This window comes from Arvicanthis niloticus, chromosome 8 (genome assembly GCF_011762505.2).
Source record: "Arvicanthis niloticus isolate mArvNil1 chromosome 8, mArvNil1.pat.X, whole genome shotgun sequence".
Classification (NCBI taxonomy): Eukaryota; Metazoa; Chordata; class Mammalia; order Rodentia; family Muridae; genus Arvicanthis; species Arvicanthis niloticus.
In genome coordinates, this window is record NC_047665.1 from 35099135 (window position 1) to 35126954 (window position 27820).

The following is a 27820-nucleotide window of genomic DNA, read 5'->3' on the forward strand; positions in this document are numbered from 1 at the left end:
ATTCAGTGTGTCTGGTTTTATCTAAAGGTCCTTGGTCCATTTGGACATGAGCTTTCTACAAGGAGATAAGAATGAATTAATTTTATTCTTCTACATGCTGACATTCAACTTGAGCCAACACCCTATGTTGATATATGCTGTCTTTTTTCCACTGGATGGTTTTGGCTTTTTTGTCAAAGATCAGTTGACTGCCCATAGATGTGTGGGTTTAATTCTGGGTCATCAATTTTATTCCATCGATCTACCTGTCTGTCTCTGTATCAATACTATACTGTTTTTTTTTTTTTTTTTTTTTTTTTTTTTTTTTATCACTATTGCTCTGTAGTATAGCTTGAGGTCAGGGTGGTGATTCCCCCAGAATTTCTCTTATTGTTGAGAATAGTTTTTTTCTATTCTGGGTTTTTCATTATTCCAAATGAATTTGCAAATTGCTCTGTCTAACTTTATGTTGAATTGAGTTGGAATTTTGATGGGGATTGCATTAAATCTGTATATTGCTTTTGGAAAGATGGCCATTTTTACTATATTAATCCTGCCAATCCATGAGCATGGGAGATCTTTTCATCTTCTGAGATATTTTTCGATTTCTTTCTTCAGAGACTTGAAGTTCTTGTCATACAGAACTTGCTTGGGTAGACTTACTGTTAGATATTTTATACTATCTTCATCTGGAATAACAAAATAGTTGAGAATTGCTCTTTCTAGCTCTGTGAATTGAGTTGGAATTTTGATGGGGATGACATTGAATCTGTAGATTGCTTTTGGTAAGATGGCCATTTATACTATGTTAATCCTGCTGATTCATGAGCATGGAAGATCTTTCCATCTTCTGAGGCTTTCTTCTATTTGAAGTTCTTCTCATACAGATCTTTGACTTGTTTGGTTAGACTTACTGTTAGATATTTTATACTATTTATGACTATTGTGAAGGATGTTGTTTTCCTAATTTCTTTCTCAGTGCATTTATCCTTTGAGTAGAGAAATACTACTGATTTGTTTGAGTTAATTTTATATCAAGCTACTTTGCTGAAGTTGTTTGTCAGCTGTAAAAGTTCTCCGGTGGAATTTTTGGGGCCACTTAAGTATACTATCATATCATCTACAAATAGTAATATCTTGACTTCTTCCTTTTGTAGGCAAAAGGATGGAACTAGAAAGTATCATCCTGAGTGAGGTAACAAAGTCACAAAAAAACACGCATGGCATGTACTCATTGATATGTGGGTGTTAGCTGAAAAGCTCTGCATATTCATGACAGAACTCACAGACCATATGAAGCTCAAGAAGAAGAAAGAACAACATGTGGATGATTCAGTCCTACTTAGAACGGGTTACAAAATAATCACAGGAGGTAGAGGGAAGGAGAGACCTAAGAGGGAGAGAAGGGAGGGAAAATGGGGGACAGGATCAGGTGTTGGAGGAGATGGGGAAGAAGTAGAGAGGGTCAGGAAATTGAACTGAGGTTTGTAGCAGTAAGGATGAGGAACTGAGGGTAGCCAACAGATATTCCCAGATGCTCTGAAGTCAAAAAGCTCCTGGGATTCAACTTGGATAATATTAGCTAAAATACCCAACAAAGAGGAGAGAGAACCTGTAGAGAAAATATCCTGAGGCTAGTCACAGCCCCCAGTTGAGGGATGGAGTCATCCACCCAACTCAAAAATATTAACACAGGGAATTGTTTCTATCTTAAAAAAAAAAAAAAAGCAGGGAAAAAGAGTAGAGCAGAGAATGAAGGAAAGACAATTCGGTGACTGTCCCATCTAGAGATCCATCCCATCTGAAGACCAAACCCAGACACTATTGCTGATGCCAAGAAATGCTTGCTGACAAGTGCCTGTTCCCTCAGAGGCTCTGCCAAAGACTGACCAATATAGATGTGAATGCTCACAGACATCATTGGACTGAGGACAAGAACCCCAATGGAGGAGTTAGGGAAAGACCTGAAGAAGCTGAAGGGGTTTGCAACCCCATAGGAAGAACAGCAATATCAACCAACCAGCCACCCCCACCCCGAAATCCCATGAACTAAACTACCAACCAAAGAGTACACATGGAGAGACCCATGGCTACAGCTGCTTGTCTAACAGAGGATTGCCTTATCTGGCATCAATGGGAGGGCCTTTGGTCCTTTGGAGACTCAATACCCCAATGGAGGAGAATGCTAGGGCAATTTGGCAAGAGTGGTGGGTTGGCAGGGAACTCCCTATAGAAGTAGTGGGGTGGAGTGATGGGATTGGGGGTTTGCAGAGAGGAAACTGGGAAGGAGGATAACATTTGAAATGTAAATAAATAAAACAACTAATAAAAACAAACAATAATGAACCAAAACAAAACAAAAAGAAGAATAATTTAAAAATTCATATTCTTTAACTTTTTAACTGATTTGGGATGGTTAGCCTATGAGTTAAGGGACTATAGCAAGTTCATGGCTTTGAGTTTATTGTTAGGGTGTTTTCCATATTTTATTTAGAAATAGCTGAGAGGAGTTAACAGACAACAGTCCAGGTTACCTTACATGGATAGTTGGTTTTCAAAACATCAGAAGTCCATAGAATTGACGTTACAAATATTTCTATATTAATGTTCATTTTGATTAGAGACCTGTCTGCTCCTGACAGCTTCCTGTCATGGGTTCTAAGAAGAAATTGAGCACACTTGGAGTTACTCCAGTTGTGGGGTGATAGCCACTAGGCAAGAATTGCCTCTTTCCATCTACAGACAAATTAATGTCCAGAAAAGGACACACTTGCAGAATAGTCGACTGATTATATCTACCTAGACAGAGTAATCAGCTCTTAATAATTCTGCATCACTAAGGTCTGTCAGATGATTCTGGGCCAGAAGGCTGAAGATTTGATGCTCCAATGTTCTGTAGTATAGGGGCTTTCCAGGTATTCAGTGGTCTCTATAAATTGGCTAAGTTTTAGAAGCTATGCTTAGTATTTCAGTTAACTTAATCATTCTGAATTTCTGACGGGGTTAAAGACCTATAGTCTCCTGGCTATTTACTTCGAGAGAAAAGATCTGAGTGGATGGTTTTCAGCTGACATTCATTCTAAAGCCAAGAAAAAAATCCAGGTTCAAAACCAAGTGTTTTAGTTAGGAGAGATGACAGAGGTTCTGGTTAGTCAACAAAATGATAGACTGGGTATAAGGACTATCTTGTACCTCACTGGTACAATTAGGAATAATTATACTATAATTGCATTTTGAGAGAAAAGTTTTAATGAAGCTCCTAGTCAATATTAGATTTACTATTCCATATAACAACTGTCAAATAATTCCTGTATTAGTAAAATTAATATCATTATAAGATCATCATACTGAAGTCAACCTGAGAGGTAAATGTAATTCAGATCTTAATCTCAAAACAATTCGGAATATTTGAAAAAGAGTCTTAAATTTTGCAAACAAAATATTTACTCATTAAACAAACAAACTAAAACTATAACCCTGCATAAATTATTACTCAACAAAATTTGAAGTTATATGCAAAGCTGTAGTAATAAAATCATAATGGTACTTGCATAAAAACATACACATTGACCAGTTAAGAATTGATAACTCAATTATAAGCTTAGTTTTCTGCAGCTACCTGATATATGTTAAAGAGACCACCATGACATGCTGGAGAAAAGAACAGCATCTTCAATAAATAGTTTTCATGGATAAATTTAAAAGTTACATTTGGAAAAATGAGTCAAATTCCAAATCTGCAATCCTTCAAAAATTCAACTTCAAATGAATCAAGAACATGACATAAAAGCATAATACTCTGAACCTAGTAGAGAAAACAAATAAGAAATATACTGTAATTCTCAGCCACAATAGAAGAAATATTTATAACAGGATCATTGTGTCATTATTGACTGTAAGACTAAAATTTAACAAACAGATCAGGATCATATGAAAACAAATTTTCTATGCAAAAATGAACACCAACATTTGAGTAAATATTATCCTATGAAATTGGAGAAAATTCTGATAAAAAGGTATCTATAATATACAGATAACTTAGAAATACTAAACACTAAGGAAACAAAAAACTAAATAATAAAATGGTTATAGAACAAAACATAATTGTGAAAAGATGAAATAAAAGTTATTACAAAAGTATTCTTTAAGTGTTCTGCATTATTAGCCACCAGGAAAATGCTAATTACTTCTACTCTGTGATTTCATGTTGTATCAGTCAGAGTGACAAGAGTGAAAAACAATAACCAGGGCTACAGAGATGGCTAAAAATTAAAAAGGGCCCATTTCTCTTGCAGAAGACCCAGGTTCACTCTGAGAACAGGATGGTGGCCCAAAAGAGTCATTAAACTCCATTTTCAGGGATTTCTATTCCCTGCTAGAACCTATTAGACCATTGTAGATATGTGCTACACATATATAAACACAGACAATACATTTCTAAGTACAAAATAACTAATATAAACAAAAATAACAATAAAATGAAAAAGGCTCAATGCAAATGCATGCTAAAATGGATGCTGAAAAAGACAATATTTCAGAGCCTATGAGAGGTCAATATGGTACAATCATTATGAAAATCAAGCAAAAGATTCATTGAAAGGCTAGCAAAATATTTCCCATAGTTTCCCAATGTTCTGTGTTTGGGGGTATCACAAAAGGGCTCAACTACCCATGACATGTAAAATATCTAAATCTTTATCAACTGGTGACAATTTAACATATTAAGCAGTATATTTTCCGTCAGTTAAAGAGAATGAAATTCTAAGTAGATTGATAGAGATAGAAACAAACATTCTTAGGGATGTACAGCAGTCATCCTCCTAATATACATAGCTGAGATGAGTGATGGACATCTCTAACAAGATAACTGGCAGGGCATTGATAAATAGATAATGCTAATTCCTCGAGATCAATAACTAACCAGTCTAGCTGAAACAGTGCTACCTACTCTAAAAAACACAATGGTTTAGATTGTGACTGCAGAAGACACCTGACATCAAATTCTGTCTCAAAATAAATGTGGAGAAAAATATGTGCATATAAAAGCTACCTGCATAGATAAAAACATGGACACACACCCACACAAATATACACACATAGACACACACAAATGTAGATTCAAGTATTAATACATTAATTAAAAATCACTATTTGCATGTCAGATATGCAGTTCTTTTTTGTCTTCTTCATTACTTTCTACACATTCTTTCTTTTTGTTTTTTAATTGTACACTCATTTTTATTTGAGGCTGATAATGTTTTACCTGTTGTCTACAAGTAACTTAAAATATATAACAAGTGAGGTGAAGACACATTGTGTATGGCACTGCCTTCTGAACATATCAGGCAGTGTTTTAATCCATCTTAACATGTAGACTGAAGTTGAGCAACACTCAACCAATTATTTCTTTCTAAAGGTAATAATAGATTATTTTAGGGCATCATGTTATCATATAGTGGATGAGTAGGTTGTGTCTTAACTCTTAGAAGATTATTCTTAAGGTTTAATGTAGGGTGCATCATTCAAATTCCTCTCATGAATGTCTGCTAAGGAAAGTATGTTTCTGGTATACTCTAGAAGTATCAAACCAGCCAGGAAAAGAAGTTGGAAGAGACTATAGGTCCACAATGATCTGGAGCTGCCACTGCTTCATTGTTGGAGTGGGCCTGATGACTGTGACAAAAAAGTCAGTTAGAGTATGCCATTCTTGAACTACTTTTCTCTAGCAGCATGGTCAGGGTGAGAGCACCATATACAGAAGCTAAAAGATAGCAAAGAAGCAGACTTATGGTAACCAGGGAATATCTCCTAATAAATTCACTATTCATTGATGTTTCCCCACTGGTTCTGTTGGGACAATGCCTGTGTGATCAAAGAAAAGCACCTGACACTCAAAGAAAATTTACTTGATCTCTAATCATTAGTTATCAAAGATAATGTATGACAATATTACTATTTTACTTTGGTTCTTATCTTCTAAATTTTGACAGAAAGGAGAAGAGAGGAGAGAGAGAGAGAGAGAGAGAGAGAGAGAGAGAGAGAGAGAGAGAGAGAGAGAGAGGGAGGGAGGGAGGGAGGGAGGGGGGGAGGGAGGGAGGGAGGGAGGGAGGGAGAAGAGAAGAGAAGAGAAGAGAAGAGAAGAGAAGAGAAGAGAAGAGAAGAGAAGAGAAGAGAAGAGAAGAGAAGAGAAGAGAAGAGAAGAGAAGAGAAGAAAAGGATGGAAAGGCAGAGGTATTTGAAGGATATATAATTTCAGGCTTGCCTGCTGTGCAACATTAAGAACTGGAGGATGAATGTAGGATGCTAAATAACCTGCTTAGAAGATGAAATGTTGTCAGAACCTCAACAATTCAAATAAGTGGAATCTTCTTGAGATGGCCCTAAGAAGGATCATGGTTGAAAATGGGTACCAGAGAAATAAAGAACCATTCCTTGCATCTTTCTGAATACCTTTGGGAATATTTAAAATTGACAATACTTAGGGAAAGTGTAATAGCATACAACTGTATTATCTGTTATTAGACTGAAAATTTGTTTACACAATTGTTTGTCTTTGTAAACTGTTTCCATAGCTTCATCTTGATTCAAAGAATGTAATTACTAGTCACAATTCTTTGCTCCTGTTTAAATAATTTGGTCATCTTTATTTGCTGTGATTATAAAGTAAATTGTCAGTTGACTCAAGATCACATTCAAGATTCCTATAAAAACACTAAACTGGAAGCTATAATACAATCTCAGAGGATTTGGTGCAGACACCACTCAGGTCCTGTACATGCTGTCTAAGACTCTGTGAGTTCATACGAGCTTTGTTCACATTTATTTAGAGAACTTTGTTTTCTTCATGTCCTCCACCCCCTCTGTCTCTTACACTCTCTCTCCCTTGTCTAATGCAGGGTTCGTGGAACTCTGAGGGGAGGGCTTTGGTGGAGACATCCATTTAATACTGAGTGTTCAAAGGACTCTCAGTCTCTGCATAATGTGGGTCTCTTTATTTTTCCCCATCTCCTGCAGAAGGGAGCATCTCTGGTTAAGAGTTATTCTTAAAGATAACTCAGTACTTTAGGACTTTAAGGTAACATTTGACCCTTTGTGTGTCCATTTTCAGGCAGCAGTACAGTTATACACACCAAAAAGAAGAGTGTCTTCTGAAATTCCTTTCATTCTGAGAAGTGAGGCTTATCATCTTCTACATGTCCAGGCTGGGACTACAAATTAAATAGACAGTATTAGTATTAGTTTTTCCATAAACTTTCTGTGTGTTTGTGCATATGAATGTGTGTGGTTGTATATTTGTACATGCATGTGCTGGTCATTGATCAATCTTCCATAAATATCCTCCAGTGAATATTACCTTGTGTTTTGACATAGCTTTATTTTATTTTACTTGGAATGTACCTTATATCTCCACATGTCTTCCTGCCTAATGATGCCCTTATATGAAGAAGGTATTACAATCCTTTTTGACAAGAATAATCAGATTAAATAAAGCATTAAAACATACATGTTTAGAAAGATAATTATAGACATGAGACATCTCCTCAGACCTAGTGGATATTTCTTCTTAATTTTGAAGAACATTTGGTAGAAAATAGAGGGGAAGAAAACTAGTTGTAAATCCTGGATTTCAGGTACTTGGGCAAAGTATCATCAAGGCATTAGTCACCTTATAATTTCATTCTTCACATAATTGCTTCTTTGCAGCATAATTTGAGACCTTCCTGAGAGAGCAGACGTGGTCAGAATCATGTATCATAGAATAGTCCCAGGCACTAAGGACTTCTTTCAGAAGGTCTTCCATCTAGGAAAACATGTTTGAATATTACCTTAAACTAAGTGAGACACAAGACGGTAGACACCTCTGGGTTTGAAGAAAGATGGCTAAGTATAGTATAAATTTTTTATCAATTGTTTTTGTTTATATATATACACTTTGTAAAAATGTAAAACTTCAGCCATTTTTCTATGGTTTGCAAACTAGTTAGGACTGAATAGTGTGTGTGTGTGTGTGTGTGTGTGTGTGTGTGTGAGCACTGACAGGTCAAATTAATAGTATTATATTTTTACACTATATCCTACCATCTATTTTACTGTTTTATTGTTTTGTTTTGTTTAACTACTGACTCTTTTCATAAGAAAACAAGGCTTACTGGAATTCAATAGGTGTCCTCATGACTCGATTCAGATAACATACTTGCCAATGCTTTAACACAGAAGTAAATGGTCAAAATAATTTCCACACTAATGAATTGAACTAGTCTCCCATATATTCACTTGGGATCTATATATTATGACAGATTATTAAAACAATGATATACTTTTGTAAGTGCTTTCAAAATTGCTTTTTCTACATCTACATGACATCAATAGGGCAAACATGTGCAAGAGGAGAACAATGGAGAGAATGTCTATTTAAAGCTAACATAAGTGAACATTGCAATGAAATTTTGACCTGCCCAGGTGTGCTCAGTGACAGAATCATACGTGAAGATATTACTAATTAAAGATGCTTGGAATGTTGTCTCTGAGCTACTTTGCAAGTTATAAAAATGAAGACTAGAGAAGTATATAATTACCTATCAAAATGGAAGATAAGACCAGGCAAATAATGATGGGAAAAGGGGTTCTCAAGAGCAATGTAAAAGAATGATTAATGTGGCCTGATAAATGCGTTCTGGGCCACATTCATCTTTGCCATGCAGGCAACACACATAGTTCCATATACCCTTATGGCATCTAAGTTCATAATCTTTCTGTAACTCTTTATGTGTGAGAATTTTTGTAAAAGTAAAGAAGAGTGACAACACATAACTTTTTGAAGGGTACTAAAAAAAAGTATCTTTGTGATGATGTTTTCTTTTCCTTCTTTTTCTTCATTTCCCTTTATTGCCATTGCATTTTATAAAGTGAACAGTAAATTCAACACTTGTTAACATAGAATGCCAAGGAAAAGACATTAGAAACCTTATACACTAGTGGTATGGGCACAGACAGACCTAATCAAACAGAGATCATCCTGAGAAACAAGATACAGTTTGTGGAGGAGCCTCTTATAAAGCTGATTTTCCCTTTTGATATAAGAGAAGGCAGACCATTCGGGGAAGGCTGCATGCATGATGAAGAAACTAATCAAAATTTAAAATTAATTTTATTAATCTTAGATAGGCATTGTACCTATGCAACTCATTTAAGAATACAAGGTTTTGAGCCAGTCTTTCTACCTTCTATAGCTACTATTACAATGGTTATATTAGTTTCAGATTTAATTCTAATAAAGTGTTTTCAATATCATAAAAATAGAAATAACTAAAAGTAGTCAAATCTTAACAGTTTAGATATATGTTCTATAGATAGATGATCTTCAAAAACATGAGAAATATACAGAATATGACATTTATAATCATTTCACTATAGCTAGTTTTTTTACTAAGAGACATGATGGCTCCTGACAGTACCTCCTCACAGTTCAAAGAGGAGATTGAGCATCATAACCTCCATATAAAAATTGCTCCAGTTGTGTTCAGGTAGCCACTGGGCAAGAATTGCCCCAATTTATCTACAAACAAAAAATACTGTCCAGGAAAGGAAACATTATGCTGGGTAGTTAACAGCTTAGCTCTACCAAGATAGAGTAAGCTAATCCTTCATAATAATTCCTGCTTCACTTAAGGTTTTTCAGATGATTCTGGGCCAGAAGGGTGAAGACAGATGCTCCAACATTTTGTGGGTTAGGAAACTTTCCAGGTAGTTAGCTGTCTCTACAATTTGTTTAAGTTTTGGAAGCTATGTTTCTGTGCTTCCTATATATTCAGGTAATATTTAATTCATTCTTAGATCTCTGAGCTAGTTGAAAACTAGTCCTTGACTCATAATCAAGCTTAAGATTTTTAGCATCAAGGAAGATGATATAGATTTAGAAGGATGATTTTCATATGTAATGTAGGTTAAAATCAGAACATAATTCAGTTATAGAATTATAAACTCTTTAAATTATATAGATATTAGAGTAATATACATAAATTGACAAAATGGATGGACTAGATGCTATTAGTGTATATTATACTTTATAGTTTACATAACTGTTATAACTATTTTCAATATTTATCTGAGAGCAAAGGCCTTTTTAATGTATGAAAAAGATGAAATGCTGTGGATTGGTTCTAATGCTGTTTGTGTTAATTCTGCTCCCCAAATCACAAGGAACCCACAGATCTGCCTATAAGATGCTGATGGATCCTTCCCCCAGTTGGCTCTAACTGGTGAATAAAGTTGACAGCAGCTAATGGCTGGGCAGATAAACAGGCAGTACTTGACATTACTGGGAAAGGAATGAAGATAGAAAGGAAGAAAAAGAACTGCTGTGTGGGGAAGCACAAATATGAGGATTCAGAGCTGGAAAAGTGAGAATATAGCGCCAGGTAAGAACAGGAAAAGCTGCCCAAAAGCTCCCCCCCCTCCCAATTTAGGTGTAGAGTAGCAAAGAAAGAATTTAGATTTTAGTAAGTAATAATTCAGAAGTATAGGAGGGGAAGTGTAGAAATGTGGAAGTTCAAGTGTGGCCCAGGCATTGCACTGTTTAAGACATATAAAAACAGAACTCTCTCTCTCTCTCTCTCTCTCTCTCTCTCTCTCTCTCTCTCTCCCTCTCTCACTCTCTCTTTCTGTGTGTGTGTGTGTGTGTGTGTGTGTGTGTGTGTGTGTGTGTGTGTGTGTGTGCACGTGCATGCTTATGTCTGTGCCTTTCATTTGAGAATCCAGGGTATTTGAGCAGATAGTGAGGAGTACACACTGTCACATAGAGCTTTGGTTAACCCTCGTTCAGTCTTCAAGTTACTGTGTGAATATGTCTGAAAGTCCTGGGACTTTATGCTCAATTTGACTTTCAGTAAATAAATTTTATGGCTGTAACTAATTCATTTTCTTGTAAATGTTTCTTAAATGTTAAGATTATTCATAAGCTCACGAGTGCTTTTCCTTTTTACAAGTCACTTGACATATTAAAACTTGATAAATTTACAAACTTACTATCATCCTCCACATCAGGCTTAAGAAATGAAAGTTGATTCAGGTTGATGTATTAAATTGACAAAAAATATCCAAGTCCTGTTGACAAAAATAATTGCAACTTCCTCTTTCTGTAGCTGAGGCAATTAGACCATCAGATTTTATATTCTCCATAAAGAACAATTTCTCAGTTATGCCAAATGGTCTTTTGAGTTGCAGTATTTCTTATTCTAGAAGAAGAGCAGCAATGGAAAATATTTGCTACAAGGTATCTCCTAAATAAAAGTAGTAGTGTCCCCTTTTACCATTCTATCAATAAAGACAATGCAAAAGGAATTCTAGCCACTGATCCCCAAGTTAGCTGATCAATTACACTCTAAAAAGTTCTCTCCCCTTCTCTCTGTTGCCTTGTTTCTAGGGGAGGCAAATCAAACACTGGTACTTAAAAGATACAGCACTAATCACATGATACTTTCCAAACACATCTTGATAAAATAACACATTGATAGAACCTGGAAAAACATTGTGAAAGGCTGCTTACAATTCATAATTGATTCAAAGTGAGCTACATTTCTTAGTGTTAACACAACAGTGTGATCTCCCACTTAGAAAAACTGCTTCACCTCACTATTGATGTCATTCCACTTTCCACCTCCTATAAATACAAAAAGATATGCCCAAAGCCAAGCAGAGTTGAGTACAGATTGGATCAATGTCTATAGATAGGTGACCATTTCCCCTAAGGAAATATTGACATCTTATTGAAGTTTAACAGTCCTGGTCCTACATCTTTGTGTTTCCTTGTTTTTCCCCATGTTATCAGTAGGCGTCAAGTCGTTTTGTAAGTCTCCAACATGGTTACTCATATCCAGGTTGGCAGGAGTAACAGACTTAATTCCTAATAATTTGCCTTAGTTCAAGGTCTTATGTCTGTCATAATTTCTCTGATGCCTCTTGAGTGCTTTAGGTGACATAAATGCTTTTAATGCTTTTATGAAAACTGAACTACCCCATCTTAGCAAAAGTCAATAATCCTGGACTTAGTCAAACACAAGTTTCTTTCCTTAACCATCAACAGTGTAAAATGTTTCTCTCAACAGACTTGAGTAACAGTTCTGATAATCGACATATCTAGACATATATTTAGGAGTTATTTTGACAGGAACATCACATTTATTTATCAAAAAAATCTGATCATAGCTTTATTGATGGAGACCATGACTTCCTCAAGCAGTGTTTTTTGTTTGTGTGCTTGCTTTGCTTTGTTTAGTTTTGTTGGGTTGTTTTTGTTGTTGCTGCTGGTTTTTTTTTTTTTTTTTCACTTGTTTTTCTTACTTACTTTGGATACAATGTTTGAATTTCCTCATGTAGATGAGACTCATTGACGTCAGATTATTGTTGATTGCAGTTACAACTGTTGTGTGACAATTGCTGATTGCCTTGCCATGTTGCTGAGATATAATAGTTGTTGACAATTATTTTGAAATGTTCTACATAGTGACTTAAGGTACCATGGAAGCCATTCAAAGGGTAGGGAACTTTTACATCATTGTAAGTTTGATATATTTTTTATTTATTTATTTATTTATTTATTTATTTATTTATTTATTTTTATTTTGCAGTTAAGTATTCTCCAAGTGCTCCAGTAGTAAGGTCTAAGCATTTAACTCTGCTGTGAAATCATCAATGGTTCTTGAATCATGTGTAGATTATGGGCATCATGTGCCTCTTTCAAATCTTGTAAGTAAAAAACTGACCCTATGCACTGGCATTTATTCAACTAATTTATAAATATCAGGCGAGTCTTCTATGTCTGATGAGTATGTTTATACTACAAAAATTTTAATTATTATATGTATTTCTTTCTAGATGCATTTCCCCACCAGTAAGCAAAGTAGAGCACAGAAATATATCACAGAATGTTACACACAGTGACCGATTTCAAGAGAGCGAAAATTGTCATTTGATTTAGATTTTGTAGGAATAATAGAAAAAAAATAAGAAAATCTCCTACAGTATGGTTTGTTCTCAATCAAGTACCAACAGTTTCCTTTCAACACCAAGTTGATTAGCTCAGTATTGTTGCCCGAGGTATTTAAAATGGTTTTCGTAATCAGCCACCATGTTCCCGACTAGCCTAGGCCTGCGGCCAGAGGGGCTGTAGCATACTGCTGCTGCTCAGTTTGGGCCGACTGCTCAGGTGGTCAGAGATACCAGCCCTGCCACCAATGAGATGCCAGCAAGGGAGATGGCTCTGCCAATCTACCAGGCTGTCTACACAATGCTTGGCTGAGCCCAGACCATCCCGCTATCCACGTGAGCCCGGTAGGAATGAGATTTAGATTATCCAAAGGCTTTATATACTTGGTAATGCTCAATAACAAGACGTCCACACAATCAGAAGTGCAACCCAATCCCCAACCTAGATATATCAACTACCTTTGATTGCTAGAGACAGGTGCATGTCCATTTCCAAGTTTCCCTCTCTCTCTGGTACTCTCTCCCCTTACTCTTCCTCCTCCTTCTCCTCTTCCTTTCCTTACTCCTCCTCTTCTTCTCCTTACTCCTCCCACCTTAGTGCCCCCCAACTTGTGGGAAAAATATCCCACTACACAGTATAGATGGAAAATACTGCTCTACTTAATTTTCTATCATTTTCTGTCATTTTGTTTGAACCTGTTTCTTCACCCTGTCATATTGGGTAAAAAGACTTGAGAGTACCAAGAAAATTTGAGAAAGCCAATTTTTAAAAGATATTTAGAGATAATATTTGTTTGTATCTAACCAACTTTAGATTGCTTAGCTGATAGTGTACTCTCTAGATGCAACTCGATAGCACTTGGTTTATCCATTCCTATACTGAAAAATTGTGTCACAGAAATGATCCGGTTTCCAACATTTTTGGTAGACTTGTTAATAGTGACTTCTTTCTTCGATTCTAAAAATCTTGGCCTATATTAACTTTCTGATTTAAACTACTTTTCTATATGAATTATTTGTAAGACTTTAGCCTGCTATTGTGACAAAATTTGACAACATGCTGATTTTGATTATGATGAAGATGACATCCATGAAAGAATGTCTATTAAATAAACAAAGAAAACATTGACAGAGAGCCTTTTGAATCTTTGACATTTTATAAAGTTATAAAGTTTATTTTTATTATTTAAGAAGAGACCAATTTCACCCAAGCATGCACTGAAATCTCTAATGCAAATAGAACTTTTGAAGAAATAGACTTTAAGGACAATCTCAGAAGTACATGGAATGAATGTGGGCTTAGCAGTTGTTTTTATAGACAATTTGGCACCTGAGGAACTTGAGATAATTGTCAACCTTGTGGGAATCCCTGCGCAGGCACCGAATGTTGTTATAAAAAGCCAAGTCTTTGGATTCTTCATCAACTCCCTGCAGGGATGGAAGTTGTGACCAAACAAAGTAGATCTCATTTCCTTTGGCTTCAGGATAGGCCTAATTAGAAAACAAATAATTCTGATTCATATATGAGCATTTTTGCATCCTTGTTTCTTGTAATTGTAAAATTCGTATTTTGGAGAAAGAAAAATATAAAGTTTCAGCCAAACTTATGGATATTAGGTATATATAGGTAGGGTACAACAAGTCTATTAGCTTTCTACAAGTTTAAACTAATGTATGTAGATATGCATAGGTTTATGCAAGTGATCTGAGTTGAAGTTTAAACTTGCCAGTGTAAACAGATGGCGAACCAGGTCCTAGGATTTTACCAAAGTATCATGGAAGTTGTGGTGCCAGCTTTCTTACTTAAAGTGTTTATCTTCTCAACAACTATGTACTTTGTTGCTTCTAATAGCAAATCATTTGTTGTCTTACTATTGTGAACTTAACTGTACATGTTTGAAACCTTAACAATGAGGAGGAATATACTTGGTACCTGATTATAAAATGGTCATTAAGTCAGTAGGTTGCCTCACAGAAATGATGATAATACCTTGATATCTGAGTGTTTACTGCATATGTTACTGCTTTGATGCTTTTATTTGTGTTTGCTTTTTTTGTGTATGTATGTTTTAATCAGATATGTACTGCTTCCTGAAAAATACAAAAATATAGCATGTGTTTACTTGTACAACAAATGGCTAAGTATTAACATAAAATAATTATTATGTCTGTATTCATACTTTTTTCAACAGGTGGCATTTATTTACATGATTTTCAGAAAGCTGCTCATCTATTAATCTCATTAGCAATGACAATTATCTGAATGGAGAAATTCAAAATACTAATTCAATCTAGGTATTGAAAATGAGTTGACTATATGAAATGCAATAACATGAGTTTTTATATAGGAGACTCAAGTCAAACAATACTTAACATAAACTATCTTTCCGTATACGATAAATAATATATATTATTAGGAAAATGTGACTATTTTGAGACCTTCTGGGACAGTATTGACACCCCTATGCTTATTTTTTTTCAGTCCCTATGGATGAGGGCTAATGTCAGCAAGAGGGATTCTAAACTGATTTTAATTATCTTTTTCTCCCTTCATACTTTAATTCTCTAGTGTGTACAGTGTGCATATCGAACCAAAATTTCAATATATATGTATATATATATGAATATATATACATATATATGTATATATAATCTATTCAAGGAAAATTATTTTATCAATTTTATTGTCTGCTTTCCTTTCATTATGGAATAGTTTATCATCAGTGCCCAGGGAATAGAAACCATTTGTGGATTTGTAAAAAGCATCAAGAAGGGCACACATGTTTAATAACACAGTTGAATTACAAAACTCAGAAAGACTAGAATCTGCAGTACTTAGAGTTTTGTGCTTCCATTGCCAGAAGCCTACAAGATATATGCGTAAACTTTAATCTCAAAAAGAAGAAGGTTTCAATATTTGTTCCTCATAGAAATCAGCTTTTCCGTGAGTCAGAAAAGCACTGAACTTTCAGGTAAATGCTCACCTGGCTAATTATCTTCTCAATCCCCTCAAGAAGCCGCTTGTTTTGTTCCTCAATCTCCTTGGCTCTTGATATGATAGCATCAGGAGCTTCATGAATACCACCTATTCCAGTTATTAGTTGATAAAGTGGGTCACTCCAGGATTGCACCAAACTGAGGATCAGGTTCAGAAGGACTTCCGGCTAATCCACCATGTTCAATGATAATTAAAGCAAGTAAAATTCAACAGAGTTAGTTAGATGTGGATTTTCTTCATAAATGTTGAAGAAAATATTCATTTTCATAACTATGTGTATATTAATATAGTTTTAGATCACAAATATTATAGAAAAGTCAAACAACTATTAGCATATACATCGAAAGAGTAAAGCAAAAAATATCTTGTTTATATGACTATTCTTATTTCTGTATTTGTGTATATGTGACTCTGTGTATATGTTTGTGTGTGTGTGTGTGTACAGATATGATACTTATTCTTTTAGAGTCTAGAAAACAATTGTTGGTGTCATTGCTCAGAAGCAGTCCACTTTGTATTATGAGACATGATGTCTCCCTAGCCTGGAACTTCCCTAGTAGCCTAGGATGACGGACTAGACTGTGCTCATGTTTCTTTGGCTGAGATTATAATTATGCATCCCCATGGGTTGGTTTTCTGTTGTTTTTGATAGATTTTTTTTTGTTTTTATGATCTAGAATACAGATTTTTTTTTTTTTTATCACTTCTCAGCCTTTCACTGAGATCAAGTGCAGAGCAAGAGATCCACCTGTTTCTGCCTACTGAGTGCTAGGATACAAGACATGTACCACCATGTCTGATTACATTCATGCTTAGTTTTTTAAAGTAAGTTTTTGGCATCAAATTCAAATGCTCATATATACTTGGAAATACTTAATTGACTTAAGTATTTTTAGCATTGAAATGAGTATATTTTTTCTAAAATATTAATTTCTTTGTATTTTGATTAACCTCTAGAATTCTACCATCACACTTTATAGTCTGGCAGCTTCTTCTATTATTTTGAATGTTCATAACAAAGCAAAGCTTTGGTGGCACTCAGTGGGTATTATAACTTAGTGGATTCAAAGAGGCCCTTGGGAAAAATAAATACCACCATTGTCACTGACCCAAATCATTTTCATACTAGACATTAAATTTAATCATTATATAAATATACTATTTTAATCTTCTTTTAGAATGTTAAAAAGATACTATAAGAAGAGTATGTAGAATGTGTTTTTCACAGTGTATATGACTTGGTTTCCATCACCTCTAGAAGCATGGCCTTTTGGTTGGTACATACAATTAAAGAACAGTAACAAATATTGTGTTTAAATACAAGCATGAATGCAAACCACAGTGCAGTTTTAACTCCCAAGTTTCTGTCTGCTCACTCCCAAAATATACACGAAACTCATCCATGATTTGAAATACTCACTGTACAGATGTCTCTTATTTACTCAAATGAAAATAAAAATGATGAGTAGAGAGCATTTCAACAGATATTAAAATGGAAAAGTATTAAAGGTGTGAAAGGGGGCAAATGGTAATGATAACATAGGTTCCTGGGAGCATAATAGCACATGCAGAAAAGTGAGCTCTTCAGTTAGCTGAAGCCACCACTGCTTACTAGAACTGAAACTGGTACAAATTTATTATCACATTCTAGAGCCCATGTTCTTCATCTCAACAAGTAAAATAATATATTGCTGCATGAGATTTTTGAAGGAATGAGTTACAGGAATGTCATTAGTGGTCTTTGTGGATTTCTTATTATTAGAGTAGTTTTCACTGAATATTTTCTCTTGGTCCTCAGCCTATTATGTCAGTTTTCCTTCTATTAACACTATAATATTAATGACAACAGCCGGAATGTAGAACTGTGATGCAACAAATTAAATAGAGAACATAATTGAGAAATATACATTTTGGAGACATATATATATATATGTGTGTGTGTGTGTGTGTGTGTGTGTGTGTATCATATAAATATAGAAGCATATTCATATAAATTATATAAAATATAAAATACATAAATCTCTACGTATTACATAGTATGACTGACTGATTAAAGATAAATATCACTAGTGTCAGTCAAGTAGACCAAAACATTTTTGAGACAAAGTCTCTCTTTGTCTTCTCCACAACATAATTCTCTTGTGTATATATTTTTGTTTAGTTATGTTGATATTGGCTATGGCATGGTTTATAAAAATTAATAATAAGACCAGCTATAATATTAAGACATTATTGTTATATGAGACCCCATTTTGAGAAGCACAGAAAAGCAAATTTTAAATACTTCTTGGTGAGAGGGTTTTCAATATAAGATACAGAATAAGGCAAAGAAGTCTGGGCAGAATGCAGATGTAGGTAAGTTAGGAAGAGCTATACCAAGAGAATTTGGAAGCTAAGGAATGATGGGCAGTGGTCAGTAATGGAGACTGCCAATGGAGAAGTTCCCAGAACACAGAACAAATACAACTAAGTTGGCATTCCTTACATATACATTTTTTACATATTCCCTACAAATATGAACAGCAATTTATTCATAATCATGAAATTCAATTCAAAGTTTTCTATAGGGTAACATATGCAATGTCATCTTCATGGACAGTTTATATCTCAGCTACAATGTTATTAAATATTTCATTTTTTTACACACTCTGCAATGTGTATTTGTTTTGACAAATCACTGTCTCCACTCCTTTTTATCTTTGCATGGGTGATTACTATAACTATCTCAGTGTTCTAATAACATGGAGTACACCAAAGCCAGTGCACTGCCTCAATTATGTCGAAAAGAGGGTGGGGTGAGGACTTACAGGGATTTTCAGGGCTTGTTCCTTGTCTTCAGGAGTAGCCAGGGAAGAAGTAGGGCAGTCATTGATGGCCTTGGCAATAAACTCACGATCTTGGACATACTGTTTATCCTAGAAATTATATACAAATTCCATTAGCAAAGTCTAGGAATTTAAAACATATATAACCAGAATATTAATTCATTTAATAGATATTTAATTTTAATTTAACATTACCCTTTTCTACTTATTTCCCAGCCTAGCCTGTATTTTTTTATTTCCTTACCTTGTCATTTTTTAATATAAATTGCAATTTGAAAATTAAACACTAAAATTACCTAAAATATAAAACTCTCCTTCACATGTCATTTCTCTTATTGGAGATAAATGCTATAGCACATATTATTTTTGTTTACTTATTTATTGTTCCCACAGTTTCAGATTGATATGATTCCTTCAATTATGCATTATTATTCACAGCTTTTCATTCAAGTACTTCTGAATCTATTAACTTGTACAGCAATAAATTCTTCATAAATGCTGAATATAAGTATATGGATTGTGACTAAGTAAACTGTAAAACACCAGGCATACATATTTGAGAAATATTAAACAGTGAACAATTAAAATAGAAAAGTTATTTAATATATAAATTATAATAAATATCAAGTCATTTGAATAAGTCTAATTTTTATTTATTTTGCTTTCATTATTCATTTGTTGTATTGAACTTTGCTTTCTTGATAGTGTGTTTCATTTTGTTTTGTTCAATTAGCTAATTTACTTATTTACTTTTCACCTTGACTGCAGTTTCTCTTCCCTCCTGTCCTCTCAGTCCTTCTCCCCAATCCCCCTACCCATCTACTCCTTTTTTCTTTCTCTTGATGAACGGTCTCTCATGGATATAAGCAGGCCTCCTCGGCATATCAATTTGCAATAATGCTAGGTGCAGTTTCTCCAACTGAAGCTAGAAGAGGCAGCCTAGTTAGGGGAAAAGGTCTCAAAGGCAAGCAACAGAATCAAAGACAACCTCTGTTCCACTAGTCAGGTATCCACAGGAGTACCAAGCAACACAAATGTTACATAAGACAGAGATACGTCTCATATATGCTCCCTGGCTGGCACTTGTATAAAGTATTATTATCAACTAAAATTTAGTAAAAATTCTGAAAATTTAGAAGAATTTCTAGGAAGATTTCAAACATGAATTATGATTGGTCAATAATTGAAAAAGATGCTAGTGAGTAAAAAGAACATAAATTCATATTTAGTGTAAATGATGAACCACTTTCTGGATACCCACTGATGTACTAAAGTTCTCCCTGACAAATGCCTTGTGGATTGACTCAAAGATATCAGGTAAGTCCTCGGAAAGGCCTCTATCATCAAGGAAGGACCTTTCTCTGCTTCAGAACCAGGATTCCTATTTTAATTGAAACCATGCTATTAAAGTTTTTAAAAATGGCTCCCAACGTTTGGGACTGTCTAAACAGTGATTATTTTTTATCCCCATCACCTCATGGCTTCAGTTTAGGTTAATTCTAGCCCAACCACAAAGTGCACTCCTTCCACGCTGTTCCCCTTCACTGGGCATTTACAGAACACTACATGCAAAAGTCCCTTAGATTCCGGATCCATACAAGCGAGACTTTGAGGAGTTCACTACACCGAGGGCTGCACACCTCACGTTTACATTTAAAAATAACGATTTACAAAATATTAAAGGTTGTTTCACTTTTGCAAATCTGTAAGATTTTATGAAATTGTCCTATTCTCCTTGTTTCAATTTTTATAAGCTGTATTTTTCTTTTTCCCTTGAAGGTATAGTGTTTAAACTTTGAATCATTATTTAACTGAAACACAGAAGGATTGTTTTAAAGAGACCCTTTCAAAAGATGCCAGAAATGAGTGAAGTACTTACAAATGCAATGAACATATCTGTATACAGAGTATAGAGGTAGTGAGAAAGCATGACTACACGGTCAAACAGCTCCGGGAGAGGTGTCTGGCAGTCGCCACCAGGACAGATTGGCAGGGGCTGCACATTTTGGCAGAACAGCAGGTTTGACGTCATCAACAGGAGGAGTGTCCCTGCTAAAGAAATGCAGGAACCAGTGTGTGATGATCTACTCAGCTGAAGAGAAACCTTATCTGTCCCCAACACTTTACATGTATGCTTGCATTTGTGGTGAAGCATGAGTCAACTTTCTACATATTGTGTTTATACAATATTAACATTTTCACAGATATATGATGTGAAGAGAGTAGCTTTTGTAATTTTGAACTTGTCATAGAAGTGCTTATTAATTTTAATATGAGCTAGTGTATTAAGTTATTGTCTTAAGACAATTTCATATCATGGAAGTTTCTTCTGGTCTTGAGTAGTCACATTCTCTAAGAATTTTTAATATTTAATTCAATGTTAACCACAAAATTACTATACAGCATTGTTAAATAGCTCACTAGCGAAAATTTTAAATGTTATTGAGATATATTTCTTGAAAAGTATTTCTAATTTTCCAAAAGCATACTTCAAATATATTTATGTAATACAAAATATATAAATATGTATTTATACTTTTGGAGACTTCATAGTTTACCTACATGTGTGAAAATAATATGTGAAAATAATAGCAGTAGATTTTATACTTCATAACCAGATATATATATTTTAACCCTGAGTACATGTATCTGAACATTTATCATTGGAGGGGTTTTCAGTTTAAAATGAGAAAAAAATCAAAGAGGGGCTTTCTTATATGTATCTCAAAAAATTTATGTTGCTATTAATTCTTTTGTTTTTTTCAAATGTTACCAAGAAAGTAAAGACAATTAGTGAACACTAGCTTCTTTATTTTCCCCTTCTACTGAAATGTCACTTCTTTTCAAATTCTGAGAGCAGTATAAACCAAACTCCTGATATCATTATGTACAGTATGTCTACATTGCTGAAGATTTTGTCAGATTTATTAGAACTAACCAACTCATAGTGAGTCCTGATAACAAGAAAAAGTTTCTTGATCCCTTCTAGAATTGTGGCAGGTAGACCCAAGGTTCTTGTCTGTGTCAGTCCATGTTCCCAGTCTCTGGAACACCAACTTTGTGACATGAATTGCTTCTTGTTTTTAGGCTCAGTTTGCAGAGCGGGGGGTTTCAGAGCGTCCATGAGTTCTACTCATTAGCTACCAGTAGCAGCCTCCCTTTTCTTTCCTTCCTTCCACTATGTCATTACTATTTACCTCTAGATATCTCTAGATGTGTCACATCTCTGAAGGAAGGATGTCTCTCTCACTAGAGATCCACTGATCTAATAGTGTGTTATACTAAAGTATGGATAATTTCTAAGTAAATGAATAGGTTATTACTCTAAACTCCATTGTTAACTCACAGACAGCTTCATCTTTGAGACTGACCACTGCATAGGTGGTGAGTCTTGGCTAGAGTACAAGGTGAGTGTCTCATGATGCTCCCATCTCTTTCTGTGGAATAACAACAACCCCATTTCCCTTGCTCTAAACTCATTTATCTTTGAATTTTCCTACTGATATGAATAAGGAACAAAGCTATTTTGGAAAACATCACAGTTGTTGTGTGTCTGTGTTGTTGCTTCTGGTCATGCCATCTTTGGAGAAAGGCAGCTTTTTTCCATACCCCTTTAAAGTTGAAATCTGCATTAGGTAAATTTTCAGAGTAGCCACCCCTATGCCATATCAGGAATACTGAGAAAGCCACTTATTCACTAAGCTGCAGCACTTACCTTTCCTGGCTGACCCTTGGCTGTTCATGGTCATGGCGACTACTGGAAACACACTTCACCAAGAAGGCTGAGAAAACTACAGCTTTCTCATCTGCAGACATTGGCTTTATAAACCTTTGATATCTTCATAAATATATATAATCAGGCATTCTCATCCCCTCCCAATCATCTATTTCCGTCATTAAGATAGCTCCATAATTTTAAACATCAAATAGTATTTTATTTCTTATTCATATTCAGGAAGACATGTTGGCCAGAAATGAAAGATTTTGATTAATTACAGCAGAAGGAAATGAGAGAAAAGCTGAGGCTGATACCTTGATTCTAGTTTGACTTAGATCATCTATAAAACTTATAGATAGTAATTCCTCCAAAATTCACCCCCATTTCTTCACAGAATATGCAATACATACTATGGCTTTTAACTTAAGAAATAGCTTCAAACATTGCTAGTTATAAATTTTTCATTCAAGATTATTGGGCGAATTAGAAGCTTCAAAATGTACACAGTAAATACCAAGGCATGCAGACTTAAACTTGAAAATATAAGAGTTCTCACACGCTGAATCTCTTTAAATGGTCTTTGTTTTGTCTTTTTAAGAGCGACATACCTGATGGACAAGTTTCTTTATAGCATGTCATTTAATATGTGTATCTCTTGGTTTTAGTATGTAACGTCCCATTTTCTTCCTCAGTGCCTATATTAACAAACAAGTTGAGAGAGACTAAATGCAGAGGCAGCAGACACTATTTAATAATGAGGTTAAATTCAGGTTGGGTTGTTGCTTGGAGAATTATGGAAAAACATGTGAAGACAGGAAAATGCCAGTTAAAATGTTTCCATGTGTACCCATTCCCAAGGAGAATCACATATCACCCATTCTTTACACAGTGTATTTGGCGAAGGAGCGCAGTCATTTTTAGGGCAAAATATACTAATGCGAGCGCTCATGCACACACACACACACACACACACACACACACACACACTCAACATACACACACACACACACACACACACTCAACATACACACACACACACACACACATACACATTCACATAGATTCAAGTACATGGTGCAATCAATTACAATTCTATCTAATTTTCTCCACTCACTTGGAGGATATAGATAGATAAATTGTTACGACCTCATGATCTACCTGCCTCCTCTGACCCCAAAGCACTCAGGACACAGTGACAAAAATGCATTTTTCCATGCACTCCAAAGTTCCACTCATCTTTTAAAGATTACCTAAATCATATCATTATAGTGAATAATAATGAAGTTGCTGATGACTTTGTTTCATTTGTGGGTTCATTCATCTGAAGCAGCTTGTGACCTTTAGTTTTGGCTTTACTGTTTCTGAATATGAACTGACAGATGATGTGTTTTTGTTTTTTATAAATCATGTCTTATTGTATGTTCTTTTTTCTTTTTTTAAAAGAGATTTTAAAAATATTTTGTTACTCGTTTGTGGTTGTATGTGTGTGTTTGTGTCTGTCTGTCTGTTCGTGTGTGTGTCTGTGTGTGTAGGTGTGTGTATAAGTAGAAATGCCCACAGATTCCAGAAGAAGGTAATTCATGTCATGCAGCTAGAGTTAGATGTGGGAGTAAGCCTCCAGAAGGTGCTGGGAACTGACCTTGGGTGCTTTGGAAAGCCAGTAAATGTGTTGCTTACCTTTGAGATATCTCTCCAGCTTGCTTTTGCAAGTTTGACAGCCTCCAGTTCCATATATTAGTGATTATCCATGTCTGTACTTTTATGGGAATTTAGAAATCTTACTAAACATTACAATCTTGAGCTTCTTTTTTGATGAATTCCTGTGTTTTCTTCTTATTTGCCTTGGCATAATCAATGTCAAGATTCAAATAAGAAGTGTTGAACCTCACAGATCCATCTATCTAAATGTAGGTTTGGGATCTTTCCTGCATGTATGCTTATCATCCGTATATCCTCTTGGACAAAAGAGTCTCAATTTTCACAGATGTAAAGATATAGAATCCTGTGCAACACTGGCCTCCTTATACATTATCTTGAGCCTAAGGAAATCTGCCATAAAATGGACAATGGCAACATAATCTTAAAAAGTAATTGTGTTGTAACTTTTTTGGATACCAGAAAAAGAAACAAAGTGAATTGTGTTCATTGATTTACTGGACTGCATGGTGACATATTTCTCTGTGAAGTTTAGAGTGTAGAATTATTTCAAAACACTACTCTGTGATTTCTCCTTTATTCCTATGCTTTTTTATTTTGTTATATGATTTCTCTGTTAACTTATCCTATAAGCTCTTTGTGGGCTTGTGCTAAACAAGATACATTTTGCAGAAATTGTAATTCCTCATACAAGAACAGTGTCAGATTCAAAGTCAATGAGCCAGAGACTTAATAGTGACTTTTGGGGGTTTAAGGTGTTTTCTATTTTTATTTTTAATATGAGTATGAAATACTTAGTTATATGCTAACAAAAAGTAAGAAAGCTGCTAATTTTCTTGCTTATTCAATTCTTTAATCTTCAATATTACATGTGTTTACATATCTGTTTCTGATGCAATGGGAAGAAGGTCTGAAAAAAAGCCTTCCAGGATCAATCTGTCTGTCTACTTGCCTATCAGTTATTCCTATCTATCATTTATGTATATGTATGTGTAATGTGTTATCTAAATATCAATGTATTTCAATCTAATCTATTGTATACCTATAATCTATATACCTGTATATCATTTAAATAATATAGTATCTCTCATCAACAATGTAATCTATCTATTGCCTAATCTATTTATCTTTCTATTCACCCACTGGTTCAGAGATTGTTTGAATTCCATTGGTCAGTTAATTCACTATTCATTCTATATAGCCAACCAACTGGTCACCCATTCTTTCATCTATCATTATTAACCTAATAAGAAATATGACTTTGGTACCTACACAGATCCAGATATAAATTTTATAATTTAAAAATGTAATTAGTACTAATGTCACAAATTATAACACAATACTACAGCAAAAAATGGGAAACTTTAGGGAAGCAGAATTACAGATAATAATTCTTCTTCTTCTGAATTGACAGCTTGTAGGGGGTCCTAGGTAGGGAGCTGCTGTAGTGTGAATGTACCAGGACAGTTTGAAGGTCAAGACACTGCTGTAAAGGAACATTTTCAATATAGTAACAGCTCATAGAACCTTATGTGTGTGGACACCTTTTCTCTGTCTTCCTTCATAGATGATTCAGACTGAGAAGTAAATTAAGATCTTGAAATGAAATGGCTTCCTAGCCAACATTTTGACATTTCTTCTGAGATTTTTTTATTAAATATTTATTTGGTCTCATATGCCTATTATCATTTTTCCACTTAAAAATATCTTTATTAATTTTCGAGATTATGATGTACTATATGTGGCTATGTTGATTGTATTCATCTGTCTCTCCAACTTCTTTCAGTTCTATATCATCTTTTCCTTATCCATTCAAGTCGAAGTGCTCATTCATTTTCAATGATATTTACCCTATATCTTCTCCAATGTCTCCCATAACCTCTCATAAAATTCTCAAACTCTTAGTTTTCATTGTTTTATATTATTATACACACATACATACCTTGCTGAATCTATTTAGTCTTGCTTTTATATATGAATTCAGGCCTAATTACTTGACATTCAGTAACCTCTCATGGAGCTCATTTCTGAAAAAGACTGAAAGACTGATTCCTCTTTCTGTGTCTCTCTGCCTCTCTCTTATTTGCTCTCTCTGTCTGTCTCTCCCTCTCTGTCTCTCGGTCTCTCTCTCTCTCTCTCTCTCTGTGTGTGTGTGTGTGTGTGTGTGTGTCTATTGCTCTCTCTCTCTCTCTCACCATTAACTACTTCTAAATCTTCATCTAGAAATGAGTCTTTATGCGATTTTCCCCATTCACATGAGTATGTAAACTGGTGTTGTTATTATGAAGATGTTGTTTAGGAAATCCTATATTTGTGACTTCATGCATGTATCCTCCCTGTCACACATACAAGACAGTATCTCACAGCAGATATCATGGTCCTTTGGTTCTTAAATTTTTCTGCTCTTCCATGATGTTCGCTGAGCCTTAGCTGTATACATAATATTATAGGAGTATTAGCTGGGGCTGAGTGTTTCAGTCAGTTTGAATTCTCTGAATTTTGACCTGTTGATCGCTGTGACTTTCTGTAATGTTCTTCATTTGCTGCAAAAGAAGTTTCTATATTGAAAGGTGAGAGCTGCACTCTTTAAGGATATCTGGGTATAAGGATAAATATTTAGAATGATGTTAGGAATTTAACTAGTTTAATAAGAAAATATGCAGTAGTGGTTCTCTATGGTTCATGGCTTCACCAGATTGTGTATATATGTATTGAAACACACTTTTGTAGTCTAAAATGTACTGTCATGTTCAGATATTAACTAAAATCATATTTGTTTAGCTAAGTTCATTGTCATTTGAGATCGACATGAAAGAAAATGCATATATATATATATATATATATATATATATATATGAATCAATATCTAAGAAAAGTAGCTTTATTGACTAAGAACAAGTAAAATATATAATCATCATGTTTCAAATGTCAGGGGACAAGTAAATTTTCAAGCTCATAAAGAAGACTTCTGAGGGTGGAAAGATCACAAAATTTTGACTGTAGCTCATCTGATGAAAAATGATGGATATTATGCTTTAAAATCTAATAAATACATCTGTGATAAAAATGCCTAGAAGTATGATTGTATTGATTTTATGGTTTATAAACAGAAGTAAAATGTTAGAGTCAAACAGAAATTTTTGGAAAAATAAAGATTTCAAAAGATACTGCAAGATGATAGCTATAGCTAGAAAAGTTTTAGAGACTGTAAACTTTTTACCTGTAAAAATATGACAGTCCATTTAACAAAAGATAAAGCATTAAAAAAAGTAAAAGACATAAAATTCAAACGAGCTCAAACATGTGGAATATATCTACTAAAGCACAATAAAACACCAATTCATGCTTGTGTTCAAGTAATAAAACTTTAGGGAAAGAAAGTTTTATTCCCTTATCTACCCTTGTTTGCAGTCAAGACTCTTAAAGTGCAAACAGGAGAAAAATATACAGCTTCACTGAATGTAAATGTTACATATCATACAGCCGTAAGAAATCTAAATGCAAAGGAACCTATAAACGTGTGTGTGTTTATGCTTAATTAGGAAGATATTTAGACAGCTGTGCAGAAGGATAACTAGAGAAAAATAGTCTGAGGAAGCAGTAATAAATGTAAGTGAACATAACAAGGTCCGATTGACTCAGTTCTTCATCTTTTCTCTC

At 34.6% G+C, this 27820-nt stretch overlaps 1 protein-coding gene across 1 annotated transcript; it reads right to left on the bottom strand.

The window, feature by feature from the left end:
- Positions 1–14119: 14119 nt before the first annotated feature.
- Positions 14120–22586, bottom strand: Prl (prolactin). The gene is made up of 5 exons (XM_034510546.2): positions 22502–22586; positions 20666–20838; positions 18769–18876; positions 15948–16127; positions 14120–14454 (listed from the first exon to the last, which is right to left on the bottom strand). The coding sequence occupies exons 1-5, from the start codon at positions 22533–22535 to the stop codon at positions 14263–14265; spliced, it is 687 nt and encodes a 228-aa protein (XP_034366437.1). The 5' UTR covers positions 22536–22586; the 3' UTR covers positions 14120–14262.
- Between the last annotated feature and the right edge of the window lie 5234 nt (positions 22587–27820).